At 20.4% G+C, this 14,024-nt stretch overlaps 5 protein-coding genes across 5 annotated transcripts; 3 read left to right on the top strand and 2 right to left on the bottom strand.

Moving 5' to 3' along the window:
- Positions 1-955: 955 nt before the first annotated feature.
- On the top strand, positions 956-4,774 carry PRSY57_1331900 (isoleucine--tRNA ligase, putative; the record flags this gene model as incomplete). The annotated part of the gene is made up of 1 exon (XM_012909252.2): positions 956-4,774. The coding sequence occupies one exon, from the start codon at positions 956-958 to the stop codon at positions 4,772-4,774; it is 3,819 nt and encodes a 1,272-aa protein (XP_012764706.2).
- A 439-nt stretch (positions 4,775-5,213) lies between these two features.
- Positions 5,214-5,957, bottom strand: PRSY57_1331800 (translation initiation factor 6, putative; the record flags this gene model as incomplete). Its single annotated transcript, XM_012909251.2, has 1 exon — positions 5,214-5,957. The coding sequence occupies one exon, from the start codon at positions 5,955-5,957 to the stop codon at positions 5,214-5,216; it is 744 nt and encodes a 247-aa protein (XP_012764705.1).
- A 2,707-nt stretch (positions 5,958-8,664) lies between these two features.
- On the top strand, positions 8,665-10,137 carry PRSY57_1331700 (DEAD/DEAH box ATP-dependent RNA helicase, putative; the record flags this gene model as incomplete). Its single annotated transcript, XM_012909250.2, has 1 exon — positions 8,665-10,137. The coding sequence occupies one exon, from the start codon at positions 8,665-8,667 to the stop codon at positions 10,135-10,137; it is 1,473 nt and encodes a 490-aa protein (XP_012764704.2).
- An 842-nt stretch (positions 10,138-10,979) lies between these two features.
- Positions 10,980-12,770, top strand: PRSY57_1331600 (apurinic/apyrimidinic endonuclease Apn1, putative; the record flags this gene model as incomplete). The annotated part of the gene is made up of 1 exon (XM_012909249.2): positions 10,980-12,770. One exon carries the CDS (start codon positions 10,980-10,982, stop codon positions 12,768-12,770), a length of 1,791 nt encoding a protein of 596 aa, XP_012764703.2.
- A 517-nt stretch (positions 12,771-13,287) lies between these two features.
- Positions 13,288-13,944, bottom strand: PRSY57_1331500 (SAM-dependent RNA methyltransferase, putative; the record flags this gene model as incomplete). Its single annotated transcript, XM_012909248.2, has 1 exon — positions 13,288-13,944. One exon carries the CDS (start codon positions 13,942-13,944, stop codon positions 13,288-13,290), a length of 657 nt encoding a protein of 218 aa, XP_012764702.1.
- Between the last annotated feature and the right edge of the window lie 80 nt (positions 13,945-14,024).

Genomic DNA, 14,024 nt, shown 5'->3' with positions numbered 1-14,024 from the left:
ATTATTATATAATTTTATTATGTGTATTCTTATTTAATAAGGTGTTCTTATTACAATTAAACGAATAAATAAATAATATATATATATATATATATATATATATATATATTATATAAAATAATATATAATTATAATATATATATAATAATATTTTTATATAAAATAAGTACGATTATTAAATATAACAAATTCATAAGATTTAATATCGAGATAATATTATATAATATTGTTCTCTCTAATATATTATATATATAATATATATATTTATAATATATATTATATGTATATATATAATTTTTATAAGTTATTTGAATAAATTATACTCTAAAAATATTTTGTATATATAAAAATATATAAAATAAAATAGTATTGTTATATCTACGTAAAATAATACTATGTAAATATTAAATAAATATATTATATATATATATATATATATGTATATATATTTATTTATTTATTTTATTTTATATTTTTTTAAGAAAAATATTTATTTCCAGTTCCTTATATCTTAAAAATATATGTTCTGTTGGCATATTGTTATATACCCAAAATATTATAATATAATATTTATAAAATTATTAAAAATTTTTATTTCTATAAATAATAAATAAGCATACCCAAAATAAAAAATATATTATATATATATATATATATATATATATATATGTAATATATTTTTCTTTATTGTTATTTTAAATTTTTTCATGAAATTATAAATATAAAAATATTAATATTAAGCGTTTTATTTTATTTAAAGAACTTTATACTCATCTTCAATTGAGTATCTCCAATATATTATGTATATATGTGATCATATATATTTAAAAAATAACACATAAATATATATATATATATATATATATATATATATATATATATATATATATATATATATATATATATATATGTATATGTATATATATGTATATGTATATTTTATTTTATTTTTTATATGTTAAAATTTTTCAGTGAACCTTTTTTTAAGGTTTCAAATAAAAAGCTTGTACATATAAATATACATATAAGTAAAAACAGTTTAGTTTTCAATAAAAGTATCATAAGAAGAGTTGATAATATTATAAGAGTAAATATAGATAGAATACGTTATTACATATCAGGATATCGTGTTAATAAATTGTTATCGTTTGTTAATTTTAATAAAAAAATCCATACATTGAGATTCGAAGAAATGGTAACATTAACATTTACAGGAATAAGTGATAATCCTAATATTGTAGAGGAAGAAGAAAGGATATTAAAATATTGGGAAGATATTGATGCATTTAATTTATCGAATGAATTATCGAAACATAAAAAGCCATATATATTTTATGATGGACCTCCCTTTGCAACAGGATTACCACATTATGGTCATTTATTAGCTGGGATTATAAAAGATTGTGTTACTAGATATTTTTATCAATCCGATTTTTATGTTGAGAGAAGATTTGGATGGGATTGTCATGGATTACCTGTAGAATATGAAATAGAAAAAGAGAATAATATTAATAAAAGAGAAGATATATTAAATATGGGTATTGATGTATATAATGAAAAATGTCGAGGAATTGTTTTAAAATATTCTAAAGAATGGGTAGCAACCGTTCAACGTATTGGTAGGTGGATTGATTTTAAGAATGATTATAAAACTATGGATAAAAGTTTTATGGAAAGTATTTGGTGGGTTTTTAGTGAATTATATAAAAATAATTATATTTATAAATCTTTTAAAGTTATGCCCTATTCATGTAAATGTAATACACCCATATCCAATTTTGAATTAAATTTAAATTATAAAGAAACCCCAGATCCTAGTATTATAATTAGTTTTATATTATGTTCTGATTTCCCGAATGTCAAAAATGTATATAATGTACAAGATGATATCCAACCCCTTGTTCAGAAATATTCGGTTCTTTATGATTCTTTTATGAAAAGAGCAAAATGTGACATGTCCAATGAAAAACATGCTGATGGGGATATATACAGTGATCACATTAATGTTAATAAAAATAATAATATAGATAATAAAAATAATATAGATAATAATAATAATATAGATAATAATAATAATAATAATAATATAGATAATAATAATAACATTTGTTATGGTCAACATTGTGAAGTGTTGGCATGGACCACCACGCCATGGACCTTGCCATCAAACCTTGCTCTTTGTGTTAATGAACATTTCATCTATTTAAGAGTGTATCATATAGAAAGTCAAAGAATGTTTACTTTTGCTGAATGTAGATTAGAATGGATTATGAAAGAATTAAAATGGAATGTAGAAAATATCCAAATTGTGAATCGTTTTCTTGGTAGTGAACTAAAAGAACTAAAATATAAACCATTATTTACTAATTTTTATGAAAAACATAATTTTAAAGAAAGAGCATATAAAATAATTGGTGATGATTTTGTAAGTGATGATGCTGGTACAGGTGTTGTACATTGTGCTCCGTCTTATGGTGAAGACGATTATCGAGTATGTTGTAAATATGGTATCATAGATCCGGAGAGTAATATATTAATTGATCCTCTAGATTGGAATGGATATTTTACTAAGGAAGTAGAAGAATTAAAAGATATGTATATAAAAGATGCTGACAATGTTATAAAGAAAATGTTAAAAGAAAATAATAGATTAATGAGTAATAATACTATTGTCCATTCGTATCCTTTCTGTTGGAGAAGTGATACACCATTAATTTATAGAGCTATTCCTGCTTGGTTTGTACGTGTAAGTAATTCAACAAATAAATTAGTTGAAAATAATGAAACAACTTATTGGATCCCAGCACATGTAAAAGAAAAAAAGTTTCATAATTGGATTAAGGATGCAAAAGATTGGTGTATTAGTAGAAATAGATATTGGGGTACACCTATACCTATATGGTGTGATGAAAAGATGGAAACTATTATATGTGTTGAAAGTATAAAACATTTAGAAGAATTATCTGGTATTAAAAATATTAATGATTTACATAGACATTATATTGATAATATTGAAATAAAAAATCCAAAAGGTGATAAATATCCGAATTTAAAAAGAATACCAGAAGTTTTTGATTGTTGGTTTGAGAGTGGTTCGATGCCTTATGCTAAAGTACATTATCCCTTTTCTACCGAAACAAATGATTTCCATAAAATATTCCCTGCAGATTTTATAGCGGAAGGATTAGATCAAACTCGAGGTTGGTTTTATACATTACTGGTTATTAGTACTTTACTTTTTAATAAGGCTCCTTTTAAGAATTTAATTTGTAATGGTTTAGTTTTAGCTTCTGATGGAAAGAAAATGAGTAAACGTTTAAAGAATTATCCAGATCCATTATATATATTAAATAAATATGGTGCTGATAGTTTACGATTATATTTAATAAATTCAGTTGCTGTACGTGCTGAAAATTTAAAATTTCAAGAAAAAGGAGTAAACGAAATTGTGAAAAGTTTTATATTACCATACTATCATAGTTTTAGATTTTTTTCTCAAGAAGTTACAAGATATGAAACTACAAATAAGGAACAATTTTTATTTGATATGGATTATATTTATAAAAATGACAATATAATGGATCAATGGATTTTTTCGTCTTTACAAAGTTTAATAAATTCAGTACATACAGAAATGAAGGCATATAAATTATATAATGTACTTCCCAAGTTATTAAATTTTATAGAAAATTTAACCAATTGGTATATTAGATTGAATAGAGATCGTATGAGAGGTATATTAGGTAAAGAAAATACTCATCAATCATTAAATGTCTTATGTAAAACTTTATATTTATTTACAATAATTATGGCCCCTTTTACACCTTTCATTTCGGAATATATGTATCAATTTTTAAGAAATATAAAATATAAAAATAACCAAAATATTGAACATAATGAAAATAACGAAACAAGCAGTATAAAACAGGAACATATAAATCTAAAGGATATACATAAGAGTGTACATTTTATTATGTTACCACAAGTAGACGATAAATATATTATAAAATATGAATTTATAGAACTTATTGAACACATGAAAGATGTTATTTTATTAGGAAGAAATTTAAGAGAAAAAAGAAAAACACCAAATAAAAAACCATTGAAATCATTAACAATATTACATGAAAAGGAATCATTCTTTAAACATTTTGATCGTATATCTAATTATATAAAAGAAGAATTAAATGTTCTTAATGTAGAATATTCCAATGATATTACGTGTTTAAATTTTTCAGCAATACCTAATTATAAGAAATTAGGAGTAAAATTAGGATCTAATATTAAAAATATACAAAATAAAATTAAAAATATGAATGCAGAAGATATTAAATTATTTCAACAAAATAAACAAATTATTATAGATAATATATTATTAGAACAAGATGATATTATTATACAAATGAATCATAATATACAAAATCATAATACTGAAGCTATTAGTAATAATTATATTACTATATTAATGGATTTTACAGCTGATCAACAATTACAAAATATGGCATGTGCAAGAGAAATCTGTAATCATATACAAAAAATAAGAAAAAATTTATCATTAAATCAAAACTCACCTGTACTCATGCATATATATATATATGATCAAACATTCAAAAATCATATGCTTAACGAAAAGGAATATATTAAAAAATGCTTAAGAAGAAATCTAAATATACTTGATCTTGAAAACGATGTGCACGATTTGACGAACAAATTCTTCGAGGAAAAAATTACTGTTAATGAAAAGGAGGTACTCGTCATTTTTACCAACCAATAAAAATAAATAAATAAATAAATAAATAAATAAATATATATATATATATATATATATATATATGTATACATTGTGATTTATTTTTTTATAAAAAGGGAAAACAAAATTACCATTCATCATTTATAATATTATTTTAATATAATATAATATAATATAATATATTTTTTATTTTTTATTTTATATTTTTTTTTATTATTTTCATTATGGGTATATATATGTTCATATATCGAAATTTATACAAACAAAATGTGGTAGATTAAGGTACAATTAATATTGCATTAAAAAAAAAAAAAAAAAAAATACAAAAATGAAAAATATAAATAAATAAATAAATAAATAAATATATATATATATATATATATATGGTGTGTAATTTTTTGTATACATGTTGGTACATTTATTTGTACATATGTATGATATTATACACATAAATTAAAAAATGTCATATCATTGTTTGTATTATAGAAGATTTATATTTAAAGGTGTCTTCCACATTATTATCTGTTATATTATTCAATTTAAATACCTTTTCGATAATACTAAGTTCTATAGCTGTAGTATCCATTCCACAAAATGCTGACCAATCATTAGCTACTAACCCTGATCCTATAAGATCACTTCCTCTATTTATAGTACCCGTGATTAATGGTATTTGTAATAGTTCTGATAATTCTTCAATTTCTTGTGATGAAGTCATTGCATGTAATAATCCTCCATTATTTGTAAAATAGGAATAGGTTCCTACTAATAAATTTCCTGCTATAGAAGTTCGAAAGACTTCAATATCTAATACATCTTGTATTATTTCTTCAGTCTCTTTATCTATATCTGTATGTATTAAACCTACATAATCATTTGTTGTTATACAATTTCCTAAAGCCGATAATCTTTCTTCTATTCTTTTTATTTTTACATTTTCAGGTAAACAATTTCTCAAATGTAATAACTCTTGATCTGTACATATACTTGAAACAAGAAGCCCTTTCCTATTACCAACACAAACCCGACCTATTACTCTGGTACCTCCTATAGTTGTATATACTAGGGGAATGTGTTGTGATAACTCGGATTCAAACACACTAGAAAAATTTTCTGATCCTCCTAAAGCTACAAGAGCATACGAATTTGTTAATCTTGAAAAAACACCCACCTCATTCGAATTTTCAAACTGTACCCTGATAGCCATTATTTTTAAATTGTTTTATGACAAAAAAGGAGTCATACATAAAATATATGTCATATAAAAAATGGGTGATATATAATATATATCTTATATACACGACATATAATATTTTATTATTTATTTATTTATTTTTTTTTTATTATGGGCTGTAGACGAATATATATAAATAAATAAATAAATATATATATATATATATATATATAATACCATTTAACACTATTTTATTGTTTTAAAAAAAATATATAAAAACTATACGATTGTACAAAATATATAGATACAAACGTAACTCCACATATAATGTATAGAATTTACACAAAAATAAAATCGAAATATTTAATTACAAAAAAAAAAAAAAAAAAATAAATAAAAATAATAAAATAGAAAATATACATATATATATATATATATTTAATGGTAATAAAAAAAATTATATACAGTTTTAATTCCTTCAACATACAAAAAAATAAGTACACATATACATTTGTTTCTTTGTGAAATAACTATACTACAACGTGTCCAATATATTTTTATTTTTAAAATACTTTTTACTAATTTATTTTACATACAAAATAAATATATCTATATATTGTCCTTGTATACATTTTCATATTTCTAATGAGTACTTTATAAAATTGTCGACATTTATATTACACTTTTTATATTTAATATAAAAGGAAATATATAAATATGAATATATGCATATATATACACGAAAAAAAAAAAAAAAAAATACATATATATAATATATATATATATATATATATATATATATATATATATATATATATATATATATTCTTTTTATATATACATATACAATACTGTTGTTAGGCATAAAAATAAATTATCCTATTCACATATGCATCTCATTATTTTTATTATTTTTTATGGTTAAAATATAATCTTTCTTTTTCACTATATCATATATATAACAAAAATATTCTTCTTTTTATTCTTTTCTTTTATATTTAAAAAAAAGAAAAAGAAACATATATATAATTTATATATATATATATATATTTTATGTACAATAGAATAAATATTAATTATATATAAATAAATAAAAAACATGAAATTAAAGAATCATAACATTAAAAATTGAAATAAATATATTATATATTATATATATGTAATTATATAGAAATATACAAGGAAAGTATTAAAAAAAAAAAAAAAAAAGGAGATATTTATATACATATAATATTAAGATACTTCTATATATATGTTACTCAAATATAGTAATAATATTTTTATTCCTTTTTTTTTTTTTCTTCTTTCTTTCTTGCTCTTAGTAGTATAAATATTCCTTTTTTGTTAAAATATTAAGAGAAACTTTTATAAATAAATTATAAAATATTAAAAAAATTAAAATATTTTATTTATAAAATATTTATATTTTTTTTTTTCCGATATGTACAAATAATTTTATTTCATTATATGGCTCTATATATAATATAAATCAAGCAAATAAAAATATATATAAAATATAAATATATTAATTAAATGTAATTTTGAAATATATATCTTAAAAAAAAAAAAAAAAAAAAAAAAAAAACATACATAAATTTATATATATCATTATATGTAAATAATAAAAAAATTATACAATATTTATAATATATATATATTATATATGTATAATATATAATATAAATATAATCATATTATTCTCATCATATAAGAAACGCCTCTTTATTTTAATTGTACATTTTTGTAGGTTTTTAAATAAAATCATATATTATATATTAATATATATTTAATATAATATATGTATATATATATTATATATATATATATATATTTTTCCTAATATTTTATTTAATATAACTTCGAAAAATAGAAAAAAATATATATAGATGATGAGATTATTTATACAAATCTGTTTTTTTTTTTTTTTTTTGGTATATTATATAAATAATTTGCCTTTTCAATATAAATAATACAACATTTTTTTTTTTGTTAAGAAGTGAACAACGGGTTAACAAAAAGTAATATTATATATATATATATATAAAATATATATATATATTTATATATATATATATTTTTTTTTTTTTTTTTTTTTCTTGTATTTATTTATATTTCATATTTATTCATACGTTTTTATTATTTTTCCCTTTTCTATTTCCGTTAATTTTTCTTTTTTTCTTTTTTTTTTTACAATTGTGAGAACAAATTAAAAAATGATAAACACAAAGGTAAATTTATTATGCTTTTATAGAATATTTTAATAAATAAAAAAAATAATATATATATATAATATATTTAATATATATATATATGTAAGGATTTAATTTTTTGGTAGGAACCTATTTCTTTATATTTGACATAATTATGATATATATTTTTTTTGTATGTATGAATAATTCCATATAAAAAAAGGAAAATATAATAAAAAATGTAGAATTATCGAATGGATTTTCAAATATAGTTTTTATTATAAATGTATATTATTTTTTTTGCTTTTCTTTGAATATCACATAAGGACATAATTCTATATTCGTTTACTTTTTTTATCTATGATTTAGGAAGGTTATATGTAATGATTTGGAAATATCAAAGAAAAAAAATAAAATAAAATAAAATAAAAAAATATATATGTATATATATATATATATATATATATATTAATATATATTAATTACCATAAAATATTATATATATATATATATATTTATTTATTTATTTATTTACATTTGAGTCCTTATCAATGTTAATATGTGCGAGGAGAAAGAAACCCTCGCTAAGGTTTTGCAAACTATTTAGACGTTACTACATAAGAAAATTTTTAAAAAATAAAATTAAAGAGGATGTTATAAAAAAGAAAAGATATAAATATAAAGAATGTGAAAATGTAGATGGCACCCCCTTATATAATGGGGAACAGATAAATAGTTACAGTGACCAAAGTAATAATATAACGTTTGAAGAATTAGGTGTTGAAGATTGGTTAATAAAAATTAGTAAGAGTGTTCATATATTATATCCAACTAAAATCCAACAATTATGTTTACCTTTAATTATACAAGGGAAAAATGTAATTGGTTCTTCTGAGACAGGTAGTGGGAAAACTATATGTTATTGTTGGAGTATATTACAAGAATTAAATAAAAATGTTTATGGTATATTTTCGTTAATCTTATTACCTACAAGAGAATTAGTATTTCAGATCATTGAACAGTTTCTTTTATATGGTAGTAAAATAGGTGTCACGATTTTATCTTGTATTGGGGGGTTTTCATTAATCGAACAAAGAAAAAGTGTTATGACAAAACCACATATTATTGTTGGAACACCAGGGAGAATTAGCGATATATTAGAAAGTAGTATAGATATACAAAATTGTTTTAAAAGATTAAGGTTTTTAGTACTAGACGAAGCTGATTTGTTATTACAAAAATGTTTTGAAGATAAATTACAAAACATCCTAAATAATTTACCAAAGAATTATACTAACGAAAGGAAAACATTATTCTTTAGTTCCACTATCACCGATTCATTACAATTATTAATAGATACTTTTCCATATAATAATTTAATTTTAGTTAATGTAAATAAAAAACAAAAACCTCCTAAAAACTTAGATCAAAGATATATTTATGTTGAAGAAATTGCACACATTACCTATCTAATTTATATCTTAAAAAATAAAGTTAATAATTTATCTGGTATTATATTTACAGCTAATAGTTATAAATGTGAACTTATTTATACTGTTTTAAATATGTTAGGTATAGATAATGTGGATGCTATGCATTCCTCAAAAGATCAAAAAAACAGATTTGCCACATTAGCCAAATTTAAAAACGGATTATGTAAAATACTTGTTGCTACGGATATTATTAGTAGAGGTATAGATATTCCAAAAATTTCTTTTGTAATTAATTTTGATTTCCCAAATGATATTGTTCAATATATACACAGAGTTGGACGAACAGCCAGAGCTAACCGAAAGGGACTAGCCATTTCATTTATTGACAAAAAGGATGTCAATTCATTCAATCAAGTCAAAAATATAATGAAAGATAAATTAAAACCCTACACACTCAACAAAAAAGAAGTTCTTGAAAATATGTTTAAAATTGGACGAGTTATAAAAAAAGCAGAAATTCTGCTAGAAGAGAAAAAAGATATAAAGAGAGAAAATCAAAGATTAAAGCATTATATTTTTCACAACGAGTAAAATGGAAAAATAAATAAAATAAAAATAAAATATAATAAAATAATAAACAAAATCATGAACAAAATAATATATTTTTTTTTTCAACCTGCACAAGTCAGGCAAAACATATATATATGTGTATATATATATATATATATATATATAATATTTATTTATTATTATTTTTTTTTTTTTTACTTATGCATAGTATATATATATATATATATATTAAAATATTTTTTAATCAACCTTATAACAATAAAACATTTGTAAAATACGATTTAAATAAAAATATGATGATATTTATATTATTAACTTGTGAATAAAATGATCAATTCGGTTGAGGATATATATATATTATATAATATTATATATATGTGGTTATAAAATTAAAAGGGCACATTGTATTACTGTTGGAAAAATAATAATTTGGTATTGTTGAATAAATAATAAAAATTAAAGTTATCAAATGATAATATATATATATAAATACATATGTACCATTCTTTATTTAAATTCCAATTTGTGTATTATCTCTTATGAATACACATTTTTATTTTCAAAAAGATTTTTTGTTGTTTAAATTTTTTTCCCGTTTTATTTTTTATTTTTTATTTTATATTTTTCATTTTTTATTTTTCATTTTTTATTTTTTATTTTATATTTTTCATTTTTTATTTTTCATTTTTTATTTTATATTTTTCATTTTTTATTTTATATTTTTTATTTTTTATTTTTTATTTTTCATTTTTTATTTTTCATTTTTTATTTTTTATTTTTCATTTTTTATTTTTCATTTTTTATTTTTCATTTTTTATTTTTTATTTTTTTCATTTTTCTTTTTGGATACAAAAACTTAATAAATGTTTTTTTCCTTTTATCACTCCTCATTTTCATCTTTGTCATCTTTCTACTTTTCCTTTTTTTCATTACTTTTGTATATGCTCGTACTTCTCCAAATATCGCCAAAGAATCCTTATGAAGCTGGTACCTTATCAATCCGAGTTATAAGAAAGAACACATTTAATCACTCTTATAATAATATAAAAAATATTCATTATTATATACATTGTCGATATCCTAATATTTTTAATAACTATCGTAATTATTATATGAACAATTTTTACAAGAATAATTTAAGTTCTCCCTTCAAAAACAAAAATAATTATATGCATATATTTTTTAAAATACTTGAAGGTGATAAAAAAAAAAAAGAACATCCCTTTTTCAAATACTTATTTCATATGAACATGTTCGAAAAAATTGGAGACAAAAAAAATACAGTGATAAGTAAAATTACTGAAACTTGCCAATATGGAGATATAAGAAAATATATGAATGTGAAAAAAGAATCATTGGAAGAAGGAGAAAAATACAAAAGTGGAGAGGAATGTAATAATAAACACGTTGAACATAACAATATGAAGGATGAGAAAATTCATTTTAAAGATGGCACATTTATAAAAAGCAAAGAAGAAGAAATAGAAAATGAGAAAGGTGGTGGTGTTTGTTTAAAAAAGGAAATAAAAAAAAATGTTTTGGAAATAAATAATAATACATATAATGATACAAAATATTTAAGTAATCCAAAAGGAGTAACAAATAAAAGTATTGAAAAAAAAAAAGAAAATAAAAGTAAACAATCAAAAAAAGAGGTAGAAAAGAAAAAAAATAATAATAAAATAAAATCTGAGCAATCTCCAAATGATACCAAAAATATCCCACCTATACCAAAAAATACAGAAGATAGATGGAATGATTATAATAAAATAAAAGAATATGCAAAAATAAGTAATGTTTATTTAGGTGCTCATATATCTGCATCAGGTGGTGTACAGAATGCTCCTATTAATTCTTTTAATATATCTGGTTTAGCATTTGCATTATTTTTAAAAAATCAGCGTAAATGGGAAAGTGCAGCATTAACAAATGACAACATAAAACAGTTTGAAGAAAATTGTAAAAAGTATAATTTCGATAAAAATTTTATTTTACCTCATGGATCTTATCTAATAAATTTAGCAAATCCAGATAAAGAAAAAAGAGATAAATCATACTTATCTTTTTTAGATGACATAAAAAGATGTGAACAATTAAATATTAAATTATATAATTTTCATCCAGGATCTACCGTTGGACAATGTACGGTTGAAGAAGGTATAAAAAATGTAGCTGATTGTATTAATAAGGTTCATAAAGAAACTAATAATGTTATTATAGTTTTAGAAAATTCTGCAGGTCAAAAAAATTCGGTAGGTTCCAAATTTGAACATTTAAGAGATATTATTAATCTAGTACATGACAAAGAAAGAATAGGAGTATGTCTTGATACATGCCATACTTTCGCTGCAGGTTATAATATTAAAACCTTTGAAAATTTTGATAATGTCATGAAACAATTCGATGATATTGTTAATGTTAAATATTTAAAAGCTGTTCATTTAAATGATTCGAAATCAGATATAGGAAGTGGATTGGATAGACATGAAAATATTGGAAAAGGGAAATTAACTATGGATACATTTAAATATATTATGAAATCCAAATATTTTAAAAATATTCCCATCATACTAGAAACACCAGATATAACAAATGATGAATCTATATATAAATATGAAATTCAAAATTTATATAAGTTATACTTTGAAAAGTGACATATATAAATATAAATATAAATATATATATATATATATATATACAAATCTATTTCTAAATATTTATATTTTTTTATTTATTCTTTTAATTTTATTGATAAAATCTTGTAAGTGGATAAAGTTTCGTGTATGAAAGTAAAAAAACAAAAAAACATCAAAAAAAATCAAAAAAAATCAAAACAAAACAAAACAAAACAAAACAAAATGAAATAATAATAAAAGGATCAAAATATAAGAAGATAAATTCATCTCCAGGAAGTAATAAAATTTATTTATTTAATATGATATAATGTGATATATATTCATATTTGATCATTATCTTCTATTTGTAATTATTAAAGCATATATATACAAAATTGTTCCTTCAACTTATGAAAATAATACATAAAATATACAACAAAAGAAAAAAAAAAAAAAAAACATTTATATTATAAGAATCATATTTATACACACATATATGTATATATATATATATATATATATATATATATAAACACCCTGTAGAGCCCTTTCAAAATCAATTATGTTCATTTTCTAAAAATGATGATATATCATCAAATTGTTGATCACCCAATTTTATTAAGTACTCTTTAAAATTTTCTGGAAGAACAGGCACATTTTTATCTTGCTCACATTTGGTATAATAATATTTAGAAACAAAACGAAAAGGAAGTGTAATGGATTCCTTATTATTTTTAAGAAAAATCTCTGGATCATCAACATAAGGAATGTTTTCCAATTCGATATTATCATTCAAAATAATATGACAAACAAGAACAGCTGTATTGGTAGTCATTTGTATAGGACCCAAATTTCTTGATATGGGGAAATTAAAATTTCTTAATATTGATGTACGATCATCAGATGGAACATTTCCTAATATTCCTCCGAATAATAAAAAATCAATTTTATTTTTATCGTTACATGTTAATTTATTTTTTGCTTTCATGTCTAATAAACAAATATTGCCTGACAATAGTTCATTCTTTAATTCATCTATTGACTTTTCATAACATGCTGGTTTATATTTACCATTTGTCAATTCACTAAAGTTTTCACAGAATTTTGTAAATATTACATTTTCATCTCTTACCGTTTCGCATATATGTATATATTCATGTATGCACCATTCCTCCAGTTCATCTAAGTGTTCTATAATGTATTTGGTTGACATTCGTAGGAAAAAAAACAAAAACAAAATACAAAAACAAAATACACAAACAAAAAAAAAAAAATGGAAGATTGAAGATATAT

Source organism: Plasmodium reichenowi, chromosome 13, assembly GCF_001601855.1.
Source record: "Plasmodium reichenowi strain SY57 chromosome 13, whole genome shotgun sequence".
NCBI lineage: Eukaryota > Apicomplexa > Aconoidasida > Haemosporida > Plasmodiidae > Plasmodium > Plasmodium reichenowi.
The sequence above is the reverse complement of the archived record's forward strand: the minus strand, read 5'-3'. Positions and strand labels throughout refer to the sequence as shown.